Source organism: Pavona decussata, unplaced genomic scaffold (genome assembly GCF_977016875.1).
Source record: "Pavona decussata unplaced genomic scaffold, jaPavDecu1.1 SCAFFOLD_140, whole genome shotgun sequence".
Taxonomy (NCBI): Eukaryota; Metazoa; Cnidaria; class Anthozoa; order Scleractinia; family Agariciidae; genus Pavona; species Pavona decussata.
The window spans coordinates 3,153,807-3,175,000 of NW_028145553.1; the positions used below are offsets into that span (position 1 = coordinate 3,153,807).

General features: G+C 38.4%; 2 protein-coding genes and 1 long non-coding RNA gene across 3 annotated transcripts in view; all 3 read left to right on the forward strand.

The window, feature by feature from the left end:
• LOC146467039 (uncharacterized) overlaps positions 1-16,264 on the forward strand; it is an 80,498-nt gene extending 64,234 nt beyond the window's left edge. Inside the window, exons 6-8 of the mRNA XM_085126490.1 lie at positions 15,329-15,396; positions 15,676-15,835; positions 16,071-16,264. Of these exons, the coding sequence (XP_084982616.1) occupies positions 15,329-15,396; positions 15,676-15,835; positions 16,071-16,264 (422 nt within the window). The remainder of the gene's footprint in view (positions 1-15,328; positions 15,397-15,675; positions 15,836-16,070) is intronic.
• LOC146467044 (uncharacterized) lies at positions 7,516-13,166 on the forward strand. The gene is made up of 3 exons (XR_014867903.1): positions 7,516-7,600; positions 11,606-11,656; positions 12,960-13,166. It is a non-coding gene; the product is annotated as an uncharacterized LOC146467044 (long non-coding RNA).
• A 4,548-nt stretch (positions 16,265-20,812) lies between the features above and the next one.
• LOC146467045 (tetratricopeptide repeat protein 28-like) overlaps positions 20,813-21,194 on the forward strand; it is a 2,886-nt gene continuing 2,504 nt past the window's right edge. The window contains exon 1 of the mRNA XM_085126681.1: positions 20,813-21,194. This exon is cut by the window's right edge and continues 1,308 nt beyond it. The gene's annotated coding sequence lies outside the window, so the exon portion shown is untranslated.

Sequence of the window (21,194 nt, forward strand, 5' to 3'; positions counted from 1 at the left end):
AGATAGCCAAATAACCGATTCTTAACTGTACAGTACATACTAGTTTTGTTTTTAGGATAAATGATTAATTTAAGTAGGACAAAGAAAGAGTAACATTGAAGCTAAGGCAGCCGTTTTTACTGGAATAAGTTTTAAGCCTTCTCGTTGAGAGACTATCTAAACTAAACGTCCCCGTTTTTACCATCTCATTAAAATGGAGTGTTTTAAAAATGTCCAGGACTGAACGTACCAAAACCCCTGGCGAAAATAGACAGAAATTTAAATTGAGGTCATCAATGGCCGGGCCCTTGATCAAACTACGAAATGTACAGAATTACAAAATTCTGATTTCAAAACAATGCGGATATTCCAAATATCACTAACAAAAATTCGCCGAGACATTCTCTTGGTAGAACCTGGAAGAAACAATGACGTCTGTTGAAAATTGAAAAGAATGCAAACATTTTGGTCTGTTTTTGTTTTTTTGAAGATGGCGTCTCCCTGTAGGACCTCCCTCAACGTCTGAAATATGGTACTCCGTCTTACTTAAGGGCCCCGCGCAATGGATGTGCGCTTCATCTAAAGTACAAGTATTTCTCACACATGTGGTTTTGGAAATGTTTTTCGGCGTTTACAGAAGAAGCCTAAGTTTTGTGAACACGGCGTTTCCCTGGATCCCTACCAAAACGCCTGAAAAGTTGTGGTCCGTTACATTTAAAGGGTTCCATTGGATAAGCGCTACATTTTAAATACTGAGTTTTTGTTTTCTCCAGTAAATACTGTATGGTGTACAGTGATAATGTTACTCACGTACAGATTAAATTGTAGATATACAATGTAATACAGTAGTTGGGAACTTAACTTAATTAAGGTTGGTCTTTCAACGTCTATCGCGCACTTATTAAAAAGTCCATTTAATCACAAGCAAGGAAAACTGTTAAGCCTGAATGAATTTTTGTATAAAAAATTAATTGGTTGATTTTATTTCTTAAGTTCGTGAAATACCTCCACATGAAAAGGTTTCTGCTGTCAGCATTCCTTCTTACTTTGAATAAGTAGGTGTCTTCCTTAAGAAATTAGAGGTTCGCGAACTATCATGAGATGGGCGGAACAGTATGCGCAGAAGGAGAGCAAAACAACCTCCTAAACGGCTTTATTGGGGAAAATATCAGATAGAACCCAAATGAGTAAGCCCCAATCGGACACAAGGTCCTTCGCAAGGCGCCCACCTGGAAAAAGAAATTAAAATACATGATACAGCTAGTTAAAGATAAACATCAGGATGATTTGATCACTTCGAATTGTCGTATACCTTCAAGAAAAAATAAGAAATATGAAACAACAAGAGATGAAAGTTCAGATTGCAGGAGTGACAGGATAACACTCTCAGTATAGCTTACTTAGCTCAATTTCAGAATGTTGACAAGTATAAGAATGTTAGAGCGGTTTTCAATTGTGTGTCGTAAAACAAAAACCAAAGTAATTACTCTGGCCAATCACAACAGGTGCAAACAGTGCAATGAAGAAATCAGAATTCAAAGCAAATACATGTAACCGGCGCCAAGCGCGGGAAAATGCGTGCGACCAAAACACGATTCTTGTTGGGTTTTACATCTTATTGGTTGAGAAAGTGACGCGAGTTTTATCAACCAATCACAGAGCGTAGTAATGCAAAACCAAAGCAAAAACGTATTACTTTCGACAATCAACTGAAAACCGCTAGAAAAAGTAAAGCGTAGTATAGCTTTTTAGTTTCAGAATGTGAACATTTTACAAGCTAGTAATAAAAACGTTGTTCCTAAAAGAGACAACCTTTTGTTTTACTATTCTCGAACAAGGTAAGAGTAAATTAAAAGCAGTGAGTAGCGACCCTTTTTAGTATCCAAGCTCGCATATTTCACTTCAGATCGTAACTAAACGGAGAGATGACGAGGTCACGTGTTCAGGGCTTTGGAATTTTCATCTTTCATAGTTTCATTTCCTTGGAAAAGAAAATTTGCTTCTCATGGCCTCTTTCTCATCCCTGGTCTATACTTAATAGTGAACTGTTAAAGCAATGTGTCAAAAAAAAAAAAAAAAAGACGGAGAAATAATATCCCTTTATGAGGGTGGGGGCATAAGATTGACCAATCACTTTAATGATAGGAAACGTGATGTATTTTTAGCAAGCTGCTGATTTAAATAGTTTCCTTTACTAGCAATATTTGATTTTTCTTCTTTTTCCTCACCCTGTTGTATAAATTAAACCCGCGACAAACTGCAATCGCGACTTAACAAAAGACATCAACTAACATGCCATGCGGGAGGCTATGATGGGGGAAACACTTCTAGTCTCTTCATGTTTTAAAAACTGGAAACAGTGATCATCATTCCCAACCCTCTCACCATAACATGAAACAGTAGTTTCAGGCTTAAAGGTTTGTAAAAACAGCCCGACCGACCAGACACAGTGCTTTATACAAAGGCTTTCGCCATATTATGTTGAGACAAGCGAACACAAGACGGTCACTTTTATCGAGACGAATTCTATCGTCAAGTATTATTTTATGAGACTCCAGCGAAAAAATGGAAAGCCTTTACTACTGGGCCCTCCGGAGACACTTAGACTCAATAGAGAGATTTAGAGTTACGTAATTTTTTGGTTTTTGTTTTGCAAACGGCAAACGGCAGACATGACCACGTGACCATGTCTACGACAAATTAAGGGCGGCTGCCTGAGAATATCGAGAACTCGCGGTCAAAACTAAAATTTCGGATTTGCTCATATTTTGTCAGCAGAATCCCTTTAGTGAACTATTTACCAAAATAACAATGAAACTTTCCAAAGATTTTTCGTTTTCGAGAATTACGGCATAACGTGAAATGCCGTGATCGCGTCGCAGCCGGCGTTAAATTTTGACGAGATTTGGTGCATTTTCAAATCGCTCAGGAAAGAAGACGGCTAAGTGTATTGAAACGATCTTAAAGGACCCTAGTCAGCCTGCGCCATTTTTGATGCCATCAAAATTATTGATATTGCATGATGAAGCGAAATCTTATTGCTTTACTGTAAAGTTGTGTTCCTGAAAGTATGTTTCGTTATCTTTAGTAGTTTCACAGTGATTTCGTTCATTTCGACGTGCTCCGAATAAAATATAATAGCCAAACTCTTGCATATAAACAAAAACAATGGTGTGGCTGATTAGGGCCCTTTAAGTTAGGCAACGAAGTTAAGTAAGGAATCCTTTTGAGAATACGGTCTTATGAAAATATTGCTGGAGGATTCTTATTTACATGCAGTTTTCAAAGTCCGAGGATTCCTATTTTCAGCATTTTTGTTGACACTTGAATTTGTTGGAACTTTGCGGACAAATATCGTGTCTTGGTACATCGAAATTGGTAGCAAGTATTATACTATAGGAAAGCTTGGGTAATTTAAAATCCAAGCGTTGACGGGAGTAAACACACAGGGAATTTTAATATTATATCTTTTTCAAAAATGGCAGTGGTCACGCAAGTACAAGTTAACAAGTTTAAAATAAATTTATTGTTTATATTTCATCTCTGGTGGAATAAAAGTAAGTTGTTATTTGGAAACAAAATCTCATGCGTTGATGGGTTTTTTCCCTATAAAAATAAATTTCATTCCAAGTAGGTGATCACCGATCGCGAACGAAAAAGTAAAACGTTCAGGTGTTGTGTCACGCTTTCCTTGGTACGCCAGCGTCACGCGACGGATACGAAACAAAATCAATAAATATTTGACATCAAAGTGCATCTGAAACCCCCACAGACGATAATGTTTCATTGAATTACTAATCGACTTGCGTGAAAGACACCTTTGGTCCAGTAAAGTTGCGCAAAAGTTGCAGTCCGAGTTTTCATAAATCCTAGGTTTGTCAAAGTTGCATCCTCACTGTCAATAAAATGTCATGACAGGCACTACATTGAGCTGGACAAGCGAAGACTTGAATTCTAAAACCTGAAGAACAATGTATCTGTGTTTTCAATTTGCAGGTCCTAGACTACATATCATAAACAATCCTGAGATATCAGAGCCGGTAGAGCGCAGGGAAACGCAGGGCTAGAAATTTCGCCGCACTTTTTTTATTGTACTTACGACTGAAACGATCTTGAAAGACGCTCAAACCGAATTTCTTAAGAAAAATTCAACGAGTTTCCCTGCAGCAAGCCTGGCCTCAGTTGGTCGGGCGGCCGTAGATTTCCAGGCTAGACTCAGAGTGGGAGGTCGCGGATTCAATCCCGGGTGAACCAACAACAAGGAGCATGATAACTGTGCCCATCATTGGGCGTTGAGGTGAAGGTCATTTGACCGCTAAGGTTCACCGAATGTATAATGTGGTCGGTTTTGCCTCATTGTTTAGTTTTTTTATTTAAAAACTTCACCAAAAGCCGATCCTGATCTACAAGAATATCCTTCTGTGCTGATTGTTCCTGTTTAAAGGGGAAGTATCACGAAAATTTGCTGTCATTTCAAAACCCCAAAATGTTTGACTGTCAGCAGAAACAACGAAATAATTGCTAAGTTTGTTAAAAATTATCACCCCGGTGCAATAAAACTGTCGATTAGTGCCTCTGGCCAGAGACAGGGCTGGCCGGTTTGGATTGAAACTTGAAAAATATTAGACTAATGTTTTTCAAGTTCTCGCAGTTTTGTTTCCAAAATGCGCTAGAACAGATCACGAGTTGTTTCTTTCAAGAATTGAGTTGATTTCGTTCCTCTCGTCATTCTAGAATAATTTGGCAGCTGATTGAAGGTCTTATTTCATCATTTTTAACAAAATATATCAAAAAACTCCATGATACTTCCCCTTTAAGAGGACTTTTCACAGCTTCACAGAGGTAAAGAGTGAGCTAAAGCATTTCTTTCTCTCAAACTGGACACGGTCATTATGGATATTTAGATCTCGTTGTTGTAGAGGGATCAGCACTGTGTTGGGATTTATTTTGTAACAGATCGGGGCAGATTCTCACATCAGGAACTGAGGGAGTAGTCAAAATATCCTTAAGTGTTACATTTCTCGGTCTGGTATCGCTTAATTAAGGTGCTTCAATCTAAGACAACCACCGTTAGAGTTATTCTGCAACCTTTTCGGGTGTTGCACTGTGGCGGATTCAGACCCCTCCAATCCCTGATTCGGCCCCAGCTGTCTCTTATGTCATCATACGGTCGAGAGGAGACTAGGACGGCAACGCAACGAAGGGGACGACGGGAAGACGGAAGAGAAAAAAAGAGTCTCTCCTTATTCTTCCTTCCCATCCTCCCCCGCGCGCATATCTCAAGCGCTTCTCCTCTCGACCATGAGAGACGGACTGGGGACGAGTCAGGTTTAGATATTCAGGTAAGTGGAGAGTCCGCTGTCGAACGCTCGACTTGCTTCTCTCAATCAAAACAAAATATCTCGGCGCCTCGGCCCACGAACCTCGGTTTTGGTCGAAAAAATAAGGAGGTCGCCCCCCCCCCCCCCCCCCCCAACATACACATTGCGCTACTTCCCCTTCGTAGGACGTTGAAGACCGGGATCAGAAAATTGCAAAACCATGCATCTAAGTCACTGAAAAGAGCTTCTTTTGTTGGTAGCGTAAGACTTTTTAGGGTGGGGACACTCAGTATGTTTTCCTTTACCATAGCTCACCATTTGGAGCTTTTAAACACGGTACTCAAACCATCTATAAAATTAAAGTATTTGTATTAGGAAATTAAGAGATTCGTATGATACTTCAGAATTAACTTGTTAATGCGAACGTAAGCTCCTTTGGGCTACCTGTAATCCCACAAAAATTGCAAAGCCCGATCCATGATCTACTTTCATAATAAATATTTCATTGTTTTTATTATCACATTTACGGACACTGGCAAAGTGTTCGCTGGGCTATAAAATGCGTTAATTACATATGGCTTGAAAGCCCTGATTCCAGACGTGTGATCTTCCCAATGCAGGAGCGATGCTAGCCTGTTTAACAGGCTTGACTTTGAATTTGCTTAGCTCCTTAGTTAAAAACTCTGTTTTCGGCAACCATTTCTCTGTTGTCCTACGGATAGACATCAGTACCTCTTACACTTTTCATTTCATCCCTTGAATACCAAGCCATTCCATTCAACCTCGCCGCGGGGGAGTATTAGACGCAGCTTAAAGGTTATGTAACAACGAACCGTACGATAACTCAACAACCGCGTACTTATTTATTCATTTATTTGTTCTCGTTAAACGTGAGATCCGAAATGTGTTTACACCATCATAAGCACTAAGGCATTCAAAGCCAGTGACACAACATCTGACCCACCCACCACTCAGTCCTGTTAGCACATATAACTCTTCCCTTCGATCCATACCATTCGATCATTAACAAACATTTCAAGATTCTGTCTTTGCGCCACTGCCTTAAAATCTGCACCTCTTTTGATTTCTTTCAGCCGGACGCCCTAGCAACCTTGGCAACGTCATCCTTTAAGACACAGGAGCTGATAATTGGGACAAGGAAAAAGTCGAAACGGGCGGGGAAAAAATTCGACAAAGAAATGTAATAAAAAAAAAAGAGAAATAAAAGCCCCTGGGGACTGACTCTTCCGTATATTTGTTCGTTGATTTTTTCCACTTGTTTCAACTTTGTCCTTGTCTCCACTATCGCCCCTATATTTAGATCATCCCCCACCCATTTCAATGGTGGAAAAAGGATGCGTTTTGCTTTACGTGCAAACTCATCATTGATATTAACGGGGGAGGGGCGAGGTTTAATTTTATTATTATTATTATTATTATTATTATTATTATTATTATTATTATTATTATTATTATTTTTATTATTATTCAGTCTAAGATTGCAATCTAAGAGAAAGCAAATGAGAAATTAAGGCCACCGTCCCCCCTCCCCCCTTTCCCCATTCCAGTGATGAAAAAATGGCGCGCTCTTCTTCAATTGGCTGATATTATTACCAAACTAGCTACGCTAAAATTTACAAATTATCAAGGTAATTCACATAATAATAGTAATGAAATCTAAGAGTATCGATAATATTATGAAATATATAAAATATCTTACGTTATTAAAAAAAAAAAGGAAAACCATTATCTACACTAGCAATCCTCTCTCGACACTAGTAACTTATTTCTGTGCAGTGGATGCACATCGCAGGAATGAATGTGCGCTTGTAACGATCTGTGCACATGTGTGATCGGTTATAAATACACTTCCCACTCGTGTTGTCTTTGGCTTCATGCTTAGGAGGTACTGCAGGCTGTGTAAACTATTTAGCGCGGCTAGAGATACTATTAAAAAGCTTCCTACATAGTTCTTGACGCCTATCATTCAGAGTGGACAGACCAAATCTAGCTAGGCAGTCACGGTATGGTACTCCAGCAGCCCAGGCGAACAACCTTTAAAATGTTTGATAATGGAGTATTTACCCAACCAACGCCCTAAGCTTCCATTTCTGACGCTCATAACGCTTGATAAAGTGTTTTTTCAGTGTATGACGTCCCAACATGTGACAATCTTATTTCGGTTTCCTTGGAATGAAGAAATGCGATCTTTGTTGTTTACTTTTCAATGTAACGGGCGTCGAAGCAAATCACTGAAACTCATCAAACACAATACAGTGTCAAGACACCAAAGGTTTTAGGTAAGCACAACTATAAACCATCATTTGCTTGGGAATTGTATGGCCTATGTAATTTAGCAGTTTTGAGAAGAAGGACATAAACGAGGCGAATAGACAATCTCGCGCGGATAAATATTTTTTTAGCGGTTGACCGCTTACCGTGAAAAGGGGGACGATCAATTAAATCGTGAAAAGGAATTTTTAAATCAACTAAACACGATGCTCCTGATACATTTGTTATATCTACAATTACGAGAACTTAATAACGTATATATAAAAGGCATTTTTAAAAGCGAAGAATATTGTCAAGAAAAATTTGATTTTTTCATCAAATGTGAATCAGTTCTAATCAGTATAATATGGACGATTTGAGACAGCTAACTACACATTTTCTGTTCATGCTAGCTCTATGTCCACTTTCCTCTTGATCTTTAAAAATTCGTTAGCCACAAAGATACATGATTGCGATGTTTCATGTCGTAAAACACGATTGAATGGTTTCGTTTTCTCGCGTGGAACTAATTCATTTGAAAGTCTCCGATATTAAGGTTGCACCGTTATAAAGTGAGAGATCGATGACTAAATGAGTGCAAATACTAAATTTTGTATTGCATGGTCCTGTTGTAAAGCGCTTTAGCAGTTTACAACAGAGTCATAAAAATAATGCGATATTTCTGTCAGAAACTGAATGGAATTCGCGGGCCTTACTATTTAAATTTAGATTTAGCTTCACGAACTTTTGTTTCTGGATTAGAAACTGACAAACAATACCCAATCCGACACAAAAAGCGTAAAACATGGCATGGACTTCGTAATTATTTTGCGTACCTATATTGGAAGTTATCTCGGTTGAATTTTCTCGGCACAGTTCAACCCGGTTTGTCGGGATAAAAATTTTCAATCCTGTTAAGCCGCAGGGCTGCATAAATCTTATACATCACAACTTGGATTTTCTTTGAAGTCACACTGAGCCTTGACTGTTCGGCTTTCAGTAAACTAGAAATGAAAACAAAATGGCTGAATTTAAATCTCAGCTCTTTAAATTTGATCCTACTCCTAATAGTTCGGTTTTGTTTATTTTGCCTCACACATTAATGTGCAACAAACGCCCTATATATCATTCTCTGTCTTCATTACTTTTTTGTCATGTATTTTTGACCAGTGACGTCGTAGAAGGTGATCTGAGGAACTGTTTATCGGAATAAAGATATAGTTCCGCGTTTTAGAAGTTCTCTTTTCAGTAAAACATGCCCCGAAGCTAGTCACACAAAATTTATTATTCACGATATATTGTAAAGACGCTTCAAGTTTTTGGGAAGTACAACTATAAACTGCGTGACAGTTTAGAGAAGAACAGTAGTAAAAACGCGACTAGTTGATGTTTTTCTTCTTAGACCGAAGAAGGAAATCTCACCAAATCGTTCAAATTATTATTTTTTTTGTCTGAAAGCGGACCCAATGGAAAATCAGATGATTTTTGTTTCCTTGGTTAAAAAAACTGATCATGGAAGTATAAGGAACATTGTTGTCGTTTGTTTGAAAAAAAGTAAATTAATACGCTGTGAAATGAACTCAGAGAAACTCGTGTGCAAATGAAATAATTAAAAAACACTGAACTACTAATTAGAATACTGCAACAAAAACCAGTTTTCAGAAAGAAGACAGAAAAATAGTTTCAATGTTTGGTTCTTGGAATTTTGCTCGTGGTCGGCCAATCGAGTTTACTATTTCAATTACACTAAGAATTGATTTCTAAACATTTTAAGTTACTACAACTTTATATTCTGATATCATGAATTCAGTAGCATGTATCTGTGCTATTTACGATACCATAGGCAAAGCTCAGTCAGTATTTACAAGGGAAACACCTTGAAATAAAGATATGATTTCGTGTTCTTGAAGTTTCATTTTTTATTGAGAAGTTCATCAAAGCATGTAATTTATGTTAAAGATTTTGGTGTCTTGGAATGAAAATGTATTCATTCCATGTTTTTGATAGAAGGTTCACTTTCAATGCGATGTTTGTCGAGGCAAGAAACTCGTTATCCTTTTACGGCAGTTAATACAGGGTCCGAAAACACAGTTTAAGTTAAACACAGCTTGGTATTATACGGGCTACAAAGCTTCATATATAATTCAACGTTTCTGAGAGGAGCATTATCTTCGCGTATAGACTTTCTTCTTCGGATCAGAAATGAAAATTTCACCAAATTTTTTAAACTGTTTTACTTAAAAACTTGCTGCAATTGTAACTCCATGGACAATTCTTTCCTGAATTAGCAACTGATGTAAGAAGTATAATCTGAAAAAGGAAAACCGTTGTCGTTATTTGTTTGAGTAAAAACAAATTTTTGCGCAGGCAATTGAACAATAAAACAAAACTTTAAAACTTTTAATTTCATATTTTATGGTCCGAGCAGAATGTTATGCCCGCTTTGTATTGTAGTATCTCTCCTACCACTGCGAGTTCTGATATCATTAAATCAGTGACAGAGCGGTTTCCGATTGAGTGTCGTAAAACCAAAACCAAAGTAATTACTCTGGCCAATCGCGAAAGATGTAAACAGCGCAATGAAACAATCAGAATTCGAAACAAATACATGTAACGGCGCCAAGCGCGGGAAACGGTGTGCGGCCAAAACACGATTGGTTTTGGTTTGGTTTCCCATTGGTTTAGAAAGTGGCGCAAGTTTCGTTAACCAATCATGGAGTGTAATAATGCAAAGCCAAAGCAAATGCAAATTACTTTCGACACTCAATTGGAAACCACTCTATTCATCTCTAACTTTTATAAATACCAGACGAAGGGTCAGTAGAAGGTAAAGCTTAGTCAGTATTTACTCAGCCAACATTACATTTCAAGTTTCCATCACTTGTCAGTATCACTCGTGTGATAGTTAATTTGTTTTGGTCAGTGACGTCACATAACGTGACAATTGCGTTCGACGTAGAAAGAACGCACTCCTAATACAGATTGGAGTCAAAATTGTATAAGACAGCAAACAGATGAATTTATCGGTATCGGGACAATTTCCCAGGACGCGTATCTGGCATCCCCACAGATTTTACAGGGGCGGATGACATCTTCGCCAACTTGGCAAAGGAGAGAGAGCCTGGGATCGAGATCACCGAACGCACTCCCTAATCTTTGATTATTACTAGTTTATTTCGGTTTCTGTGAATAAAGATATGGCGGTGTGTTTTTTGAAGCTCACTTTTCCGATGCGAGATGCGTCATAAAGGCTAATCACTACTGTACTCTGCGGACTGTATAACAGTTTAGAGGAGAATAATAACAAGAAAGCTCTTAGACAAACGGAGGATGAATATCTCATCAAGTTGTGCTAATTTTGTTATCTGAAACTGAATCTAGTAGGAACTTGTACCTGAATTAGAAACTGGTCAAAAAAAATAATTATTCGAAACAAATCTTTGCTTAAAACAAACTTTGGCGTCATTTGGCTGGCTAAAAGTAAAACATGAACTGTCAATCGATGAGACTTCCGATAAAGAATTCCGATTGTAGAAATCGCGAAAAATGGCCGTGACGCTTTTCAATCTTGTTAACAAGCAGTATCACGCGATCCTTACGTGCGAGGAATCTCAACGCAGGATAATAGGCATGCGTTTTCCGCCACGAACGCAAATGTACCTGTAACCAGAGACCAACACCCATGAAACACAGAAACAAAACTTCAGGGCGTTGGCTGGGAAATTAATACGTGACTAAAGCATAGTTGTTTGAAGATTTGCGAAAATACACGGAAACACAGTTCCTTCTTCAGTGGACTCCATTTACTCCATATTCAGTATATATGTGAAAAAAGTAAGAAGTTTTCAATTCACCTTGAACCATGACAACCTCCTATTCATACTCTAGGGTCTAAAAGGCCCTTTAGTAAACAACGTCTTTCCTTAAGTATAGGGTTGGGGGAATGTCTTGTCCCTTTGAAACATAACTGTCTTGTACTTTATATAACAACAACTAGACAGTAATTTTGGGCCTATAACATTTCTGTCCTGCAGCCGGCCTCCCTGGCAAGTCACGAAATGTAAATCATACCTTGGGCTTCTGAGGTGGGTATTAATTTCTTCCATCGAGTCCAAATTTTATCCGAATAATTCTGACACTGGACTATAGACCGAGGGGGATTTACTCCCCCTCTTCCCCCTCCCCCCTAAATAACTCTGAGAGTATTAGGCTACAGAGTGGGGCTTTCACAATGACATGAACATACACAATTCAAGCATTACCTCAAACGCCGCCCAAGAAAGTGACAGAACCTACAATATAAGCAGAAACATGAGCAAAAGAATAACAAGCACGTTCATTCTACTTGTAGCTTCTTGTGCTTCAAGAGAGTGAACGGGGGTGACATAAGTTCGACCATCTTGCTTAATATCAAGGGGAGATGGTGTCGAGAATTCCGTCAAGGAATGGTTTAACTTCTGTTGGTCCGTTTGTCCGTATGCTTAAAAAATATGTAGCTAGTGCTCTCACTTGCTTATCTTTATGCTTGGTTCCTAATAAAAACCCGTCTTATGGGGGGATAGCTTTACATTACGTCATATTCCATCATGATTTCTCAACGGCGAGAAATCATGGTGGAATATTCTATGCTCCTGTGCGCGGGCTTTTTGGAATAGATTTAGCACTTGGTGGTCTGATATCCGTGGTATAAATTTGACTTTATCTTTAAAAGATATTATAGTTGGCATTCCTCATGGAAATTATCTCTCTAATTACCTGATAATTCTTGGTAAACTATGTATATGGGAATGTAAAAGGAGAAAATTCTCTCCAAAATTTAATTGGTTCATGCACAAAGTAAAAACTAAACGAGAAAATGAAAGGCCTATCGCTATACGAAGTAAGGAGCCTCTTGATTTAAGAAAGAGATAAGAACCACAACTGTCATTTGTTTTGTCATTTCTTAGAGGTAATATGTGGATTGCCTATTCAAGACTGTAGTTTCTTTTTCTTTATTAATGAATACTAGTTGTATAATTGAAGTATCTGCACTGTGTCTGTGGTATGTTTTCTTTGTCTTTTGTCGTTGTGTTTAGAAAATAGTAATAACATTAATATCTTTCAAATAGTTTGGTTGAAGTGCTTGTCATTAATTTGTAATTTAGAATATTCCTACATAATTGTCACTATGCAATGGTATTTATTATGTCATTGTAAATATCAAATGAGTTTCAAAATAGCAAGTATATGTAATAATACTATGAAAAAGGTTAACAGTTTAATAAAGCATTCTCAATTGAAAAAAAAAAAAAGATTTCTCGGTGGCGGCGATCTTGGACCTGCTTGTTTTTAGTTTTGTTTTTAGAACTCACTGGTGTTTTCTTATGCAGTAATTTCTGTTTTCTACAGCAACAGTAACTTGCCAATATTCGATCCATAGCACTTTGAGGAAGTAACTTCCAACGTTCATGGCGAGGAGTCCAACCAAAGCTGGAAAGGAAAGTGACGTGACGCAAGGTGGTGAGGAGCGTGACATCACGCCAGCTGGTGAGGGAAGTGTCGTCACGCCAGCTGGTGAGGAAAGTGACGTCATTCAAGCTAATGAAGAAAGTGACGTTGCGCCAGCTTTTGAGGAAAGTGGCGTCACGCTAACTGCTGAGGAAAGTGGGGTCACACCAGCTGAAGGGGAAAGTGACGCAACGCCAATTGGCGAGTATAGTGTCGAGTTGCAAGCTGGTGAGGAATGTGACGTCACAACGACTGGTAGGGAAAGTAACGTCACGCAAGCTGGTGTGGAAAGTGACGTTACTCCAGCTGTCGTAGAAAGTGGCGTCACGCAAGCTGCTAAGGAAAGTGACGTCACCCAAGCTGGCAAGGAAAGTGCGTTCACGCCAGCTGGTGAGGAAAGTGACCTCATGCCAACTGCTAAGGAAAGTGGCGTCACGCCAGCTAGTGAAGAAACGCTGGAGTTTGATGAAGACACTTTAAGAGGTGAGAAGAATTATGCCGCTTTCTTAAGCTGACTATTTATCCTCTTCTGGATAGCCTGCAGTATAGGTGTTTATTATATGCCTGGCTCCGCGAGTGGGCAAGATGAGTCAAATTCTGCGCTGTGATTGGCTACCCGATCGGGCAAGATGGAGCTATCTTGCCCGCTCGGGATTACCCGTTGCCCGTCCACTTGGCATCGAAAGTTTAATCCCGAGTAACAATGCAATCTTTTTTTTCGATTTTCTCGCTGTTCTGGGAGAAAACGTTTTTATCGACCTCGACTTCGTCTCGGTCCATAGAAACGCCAAAAAAGAACTTTGCCTTCGACCTAAAGTGGTAAAGTAAAAAAAAATACTACTCTTTGCGTTTTTGAAATCCCTACTGGACCAGTAATTAAGCGTAAACCCTCTTATCTGAGTGTGTTCCTCATTCAAAGTCCTATGGGTAGATTGGTACGAGTAAGGAGTTGTGGGATCGTCTGGATGGAAGAAAGGACATTTCGCAAACCGTTAAAAGATTTTACCGACGTTTTCTTTGCACAATTCTTCTTTTAAATCTCTTTTGCTTTAAAAGTGTTTTCCTTATAGGTGACTGCAACCGCCGCTTTTTTTTTAAGATTTCTAGATTCCACAATCCCTTACTCTAACCAGACTTCCCATTTTTTCTGGAGCGGGGAATAAGCATCACTCTCCCATTCCCATACCTCACTTCTTTAGACAAAATGACAGCAATTTGACGATTTCACTATGCTTCGTGCTGCCCAAACCCCACACCCCCAACTCGGTTCCCTATCCTGTCCAAACTTTTCCGAAGTTGTTGAATTCGCACGGTTAGCCGATGAATGAAACATGAAACCTCTTTCAATATTCTTTGTTTTAGCCATAGCAGAGGTTTACAATAATGAAGGTAATGAGAGATACAAACAGGAAGATCTCAGCAACGCCATATACTTCTACACGGAGGGAATTCAAGTGAACTGCAAGGATGAAGAACTGAAGGCCGAATTGTACAGCAGCAGAGCGGAAGCATACTTTTGTTTAGGTAAGAGTTTTTCAAATTGGCGAGGCTTATATTAACTAAGAGCTTTAAAAGCATTTTAAATTGACACCTCATTAATGTAACTGATACCTCTCCCCTCAGTTCTTTTACTGTGTCTCTTCTTCCTCAGGAAATTATAATGATTCACTGAATGATGCTAAAGTTGCTAATGACTCACAGCCATCATTGGTAAAGGTGATTGTGAGAGGTAAGATTTCTAAGAAAAATGTACATCTCTTTTTATCGCCGGGGGGGGGGGGGGGGGGGGCGGTGGTTCGCGCAGGTAACTTTCATGATTCACAAAGTGATGGAAAAACTGCCACAGACTTACAATCGTCTTATGTCAAAGCGATTGTTACAGGTAAGAGTCAGAATAGAAAAAATATAACAGCTTTACGTTGTCATTCTAACGAATAATTCAGTAAAAGAAATACTTAGCTGAGGCACAGTAATATTCTTTCGGCAGTTTTAAAACGAGTCTGCTACTCATTCTAACTGATCATGAAATCCTTGTTACTTGTCATCTAATCTGAAAAAAATTAAAAAAAACACTTTGAAAAGTGTCACTTGACGCAATTAGAGGTTAAAGATGGACAAACTTATTTCTTGAAAGTGTGATTTCAATTTGTGTGTAAATCATAAAGAAGGGGAAAGTTTCTTATTTTACAACTAATTCGTGGAGGCATGATGCTGGCTGATCTAACATAATTCAAGTAAAATGCTAAACTAATATCATTGCGTGTTATTAGGAGCAAGTGCTTGTGTTCAGCTGAATCAGTTTGAGGAAGCCATCATGTGGTGTGAAAAAGGATTAGCAGTATCCTTTATTGCGGACAATAGAATGTTAACGAAAAATATTGTTCAAATTTATTTTCTTTCATTTATACTTATCTGTACCACCTCAAGCAAGATAAATTACAAAAAATAAGTTCTTTGTCTTTTCATAATAATTTTAATGGTGCTGTTTTTACTTAAATTCCTGAATAAACAAACATCTTCGCAAACAATATGACCTTCTGCCTATAGTAGTTTGATGGTTTTCTCGACTTTTGATAACCTTTACAACTATCGTCTTACAAGTCTTGACTTATGTAAGATTGACAAGAACAACCAGATGTTGTTGGAATTAAGAAGCCGGGCTGTCAATGAACAGAACAAGCTACAAAATGCAGCCAGAAAGGACGATGCAAATGAATCTGGCATCAAAACTGCTACTGAGAAATCACCGGATAACAATAATGAAACCACTTTAAAAGGTAAGGAGTTTTACTAATGATTACTTATGGTCCAACTGCTTTTAACAGCTTTATTGGAAAATATGAGATCCAAGCCGCAACACTTCTTAGGGGAGTGGTCATTATTTCTTGTTTGGGAGGGAGGGGGTGGGGAGTCAGTATTTCGTCAGCCACTTTTGTTGACAAACATATGACCCAGTATATGACCTTTATTCAGAAAAAAATGCAAGATGTCTTTTAACGTGGTTCATTTAAGCAAAAGCAGAGCTCTTCAAGAATCAGGGCAATGACGAGTTCAGAAGAAAAGAGTTCAGCAAAGCCATATTGCTTTACACAAAAGGAATCAATGTGGACGTCAAAGATCAAGAACTAAAGGCCAAACTGTACAGCAGCAGAGCAACAGCATATTTTAATCTGGGTAAGAAGTTTGGAGATTTTTACAGTTTGTAATACCGATTAATGTATTTCCACAAAAAAATTAACAACAATTGACGTTAATTGTGCGCTTATCAACAATGCATGTGTTTTTTCATTGATTTTCGCGCAGGTAAATTTCATGATTCTTTGAGTGATGCAATGACTGCCACAGACTTACAACCGTCTTATGTCAAAGCGATTGTTACAGGTAAGAGTCAGAATAGAAAACTACAACAGCTTTACGTTGTCATTCTAACGAATAATAAAAGAAATGCTTAGCTGAGGCACGCTTTTTATTTAAAGTAACATTCTTTCGTCAGTTTTAAAACGAGTCTGCTACTCATTCTAACTCAAATCCTTGAAACTTGTCATTTAATCTGGAAGAATTTAAAAAACACTTAAGTGTCACTTGACGCAATTAGAGGTTAAATATGGACACAGTTATTTCAAGTGTGATATCAATTTGTGTGTAAATCATAAAAGAAGGGGAAAGTTTCCTTTTTGTTTTCTTATTTTATAACTAATTCGTGGAGGCATGATGCAGGCTGATCTAACATAAGTCAAGTAAAATGCTAAACTGATACTATTCTGTTTTATTAGGAGCAAGTGCCTGTGTTCAGCTGAATCAGTTTGAGGAAGCTATCAGGTGGTGTGTTAAGGGATTAGCAGTATCCTTCATTGCACACTAACAAATAAAAAGAAAAATAAATTTTTATCTGTTCTGCGAATTTTAAATGACAGAAACGTGACTATTGGCAAGTATGAACATATTTCAGAAAAATAAGCTGATTGTGACGTCGTTTCGATTTGTGTGTAACTAATTATCATAGGAAACGTTCGTTTGAAAAGTGGCACTCCAACAGCGATCCAAACGCTGGCAACAAGGGCAGTGATATTTTGTCATTTTATAAGTCACTCTCTGAGGTTAACTCTTTCCGTTGATTACGCCGCCGCTTATTGGAACATTTCTTTGAACCTTTCTTCAGGCTTTTGACTTGTGATCGACTGTGTTTGGTCGAAACATAGCTTGCTACACTGATCCTGATACATAATAATTTGAGAGTGAGAGTTAACAAATATTTTAATCTAGCCAATCACCTCTCGTTATTGTCGGTATTCCCCGAAAGACTTTTTGAAAACCTTTATAACCTTTGTTTTACACGTATTAGAAATCTTGACTAATGTAAGATTGACGAGAACAACCAGAAGTTGTTGGAATTAAAGAGCAAGGCGGTGAGCAATCAAAACAAGCTGCAAGGTACTGGGGAAGAGGCAACGAAGGATCTGTCAGAAACTCAAACAGTAAGTTTGTTAAACAATATTTTTAAATTGCTGTTAACTTAAAAGTTTTCTTTAGTGTTAATTAGTTAGCAAAAACAATTTAATTACCCATGCTTATAGAACGTTAACATTAAAGTGGTTTTCAATTGAGTGTTGCAAAATTCAAAACCAACGTAACCAACGTACACTGACGAACCACAAAAGACGTATACTAAACAGCACAACGAGCCAATCAGAATTCAAAGCAAATGCATGTTATCAAAAGTTGCAGGTGCAAGTCACTGTTGGTTTTGGTTTGACTCCCATTGTTTGAGAAAATGGCGCGAAGACTGCACACCAATCGTAAAAGACACTATAGCAAAACTAAAGTAAACGCAAAATTGCGACTTTCTTTAATTGTCTCACCGAATGTGGATTACATGAACCTCACAGCTTCCATAAAAAGCCGGTTCAAAACGGTTCTCCAAAATCAATTGATAATGATCTGGGCCCAGTTGCTCAAAGCTTGGTTAGCGCTAACCCGGGTTAAATACCATGACAACCTATAGGTTTTAATGCCTCTTAACCAATGGTTAGTGCTAACCATGCTTCGAGCAACTCAGCCCTGGGTGATATTCCAAGCTGCTGGATCTGTCGGGAGGTTATCAATAAACTGACTTAAATGCTCGTGATATACTCAAGACGTGGCAAGCGGCGTGGGTGGGTAGCAAGGTTTGAAAATTCCAAAACCGTTACTCAAATTTGCTATGCAGCCGAAAGGATGATTTCAGGTGCTCACTGCATAGCTATCATAAGAATTCCAAATTAAGCCCGATTCATTTACTTTTCTAGGCTGTACAATAATGGCTAATTGGGACAAAAAATTTCCATAACGGGTTTGTCGCTTTTCTACACTAACCGTCATTATATAGTGATAATTTTAGCTCTAAGAGATGAATTTTGGTTCACGAGACCAAGAAAGAAGAGTACGAAGAACTAAACAAAGAGAAAAATATAAGAAACAAGGGAAACTAAAAATACAGTGACTTTGAAACACAATTCCTCACTTGTTATCTTCTCTTTTAACGCGTTCTGTGACTTAAAATTTAAAAGTTAAAAGCAATGTATTCATACATCGTTGTTTTTCTATTTTATCACAAAACGTGATAAACCACTGTTTCACTTGCACGTTTTGTTCGTGTATCAGACAGCAATGATGATGATGATTATGACAATAATGATGAAGATGTTGATCAAGATGATTAGGAATTTGGTTGTAAAAGTGTTTTCGTTCCCTACAGTCAAACATCAAGTAGATTCAAAATGCATTACGTTGGGTAATATTTGACAGCCGGGGAGCTATTACAACAGCAAGTCTAAAACAAATGATCATTAAATAACTTTTCCGATTTTCATTTATTAAACTAGTGCAAATAACAGCGTCCATAATAGCAATCAAATAAAAAAAAAACGGTTTTGTTTATGTTTGACAGGAGAGAGGCAACTGTTTGATCAAAACTGGCAGAGATGCAAACGACAGCTGTAGAGAAAGTTCCATCTCTGAAAACAACATCCCCGAAAATTTCAAAGCAATCATGAAACGTAATCTAAGCAACAATTATGCAAAACTCGATTTCAAAAAAGCCATACACTACCATGAACGAGCACTAGAAATCGCAAGAAAAGTGGGAGACGTCTCAAGTGAAGGAATCGCAATTGGTAATCTAGGAAACGATTATCACGGCCTCGGAGATTCGGAAAAAGCCATACACTACCATGAACGAGCACTAGAAATCGCAAAAAAAGTGGGAGACGTCTCAAGTGAAGGAAAAGCAAGTTGTAATCTAGGAAGTGATTATCACAAACTCGGAGATTTCGAAAAAGCCATAACCTACCATGAACGAGCACTAGAAATCGCAAGAAAAGTTGGAGACGTCTCAATTGAAGGAAACGCAAGTTATAATCTAGGAAACGATTATCACAAACTCGGAGATTTCGAAAAAGCCATACACTACCATGAACGAGCACTAGAAATCGCAAGAAAAGTTGGAGACGTCTCAATTGAAGGAAACGCAAGTTATAATCTAGGAAACGATTATCACAAACTAGGATATTTCGAAAAAGCCATACACTACCATGAACGAGCACTAGAAATCGCAAGAAAAGTTGGAGACGTCTCAAGTGAAGGACACACAAGTTCTAATCTAGGAAACGAATATCACAAACTAGGAGATTTCGAAAAAGCCATACACTACCATGAACGAGCACTAGAAATCGCAAGAAAAGTTGGAGACGTCTCAAGTGAAGGAAACGCAATTGGTGATCTAGGAAGCGGATATCGCAACCTAGGAGATTTCGAAAAAGCCATGCACTACCATGAACGAACACTAGAAATCGCAAAAAAAGTGGGAGACGTCTCAAGTGAAGGAAACGCAATTGGTAATCTAGGAAGCGATTATCACAACTTAGGAGATTTTGAAAAAGCCATACACTACCATGAACGAGCACTAGAAATCGCAGAAAAAGTGGGAGACGTCTCAAGTGAAGGAAACGCAATTGGTAATCTAGGAAGCGATTATCACAACTTAGGAGATTTTGAAAAAGCCATACACTACCATGAACGAGCACTAGAAATCGCAAGAAAATTGGGAGACGTCTCAACTGAAGGAAAGGCAAGTGGTCATCTAGGAAGCGATTATGCAAACCTCGGAGATTTCAAAAAAGCCATAAACTACCATGAACGAGCACTAGAAATCGCAAGAAAATTGGGAGACGTCTCAACTGAAGGAAAGGCAAATAATGATCTAGGAAACGATTATCACAAACTCGGAGATTTCGAAAAAGCCATACACTACCATGAACGAGCACTAGAAATCGCAAGAAAATTGGGAGACGTCTCAACTGAAGGAAAACCAAATAATGATCTAGGAAGCGATTATCACAAACTCGGAGATTTCGAAAAAGCCATACACTACCATGAACGAGCACTAGAAATCGCAAGAAAAGTGAGAGACGTCTCAAGTGAAGGAAACGCAAGTAATAATCTAGGAAGTGATTATCACAAACTCGGAGATTTCGAGAAAGCCATACACTACCATGAACGAGCACTAGAAATCGCAAAACAAGTTGGAGACGTCTCAATTGAAGGAAACGCAAGTTATAATCTAGGAAACGATTATCACAAACTAGGATATTTCGAAAAAGCCATGCACTACAATGAACGAGCACTAGAAATCGCAAGAAAAGTTGGAGACGTCTCAAGAGAAGGACACGCAAGTTCTAATCTAGGAAACGAATATCACAAACCTCGGAGATTTCGAAAAAGCCATACACTACCATGAACGTCACCTAGAAATCGCAAAAAAAGTGAGAGACGTCTCAAGTGAAGGAAACGCAAATGGTAATCTAGGAAGCAATTATGCAAACCTCGGAGATTTCGAAAAAGCCATAAACTACCATGAACGAGCACTAGAAATCGCAAGAAAACTGGGAGACAAAATTTTAATTGGCGGAAGTTTTCATAACCTTGGAGTTTCCTTTCAATCGACGGGCTTTTTATGCAAAGCTGTAGACAGTTATCAACACAGTATAGCTACGTTGAATGACGTAAGCCGTCATCTTGGAGCTAATGATGACTGGAAAGTGAGCTTGCGCAATTTGTACCAAAGCACATACGTTTGTTTATGGCGTTTGTTGTTAAAGC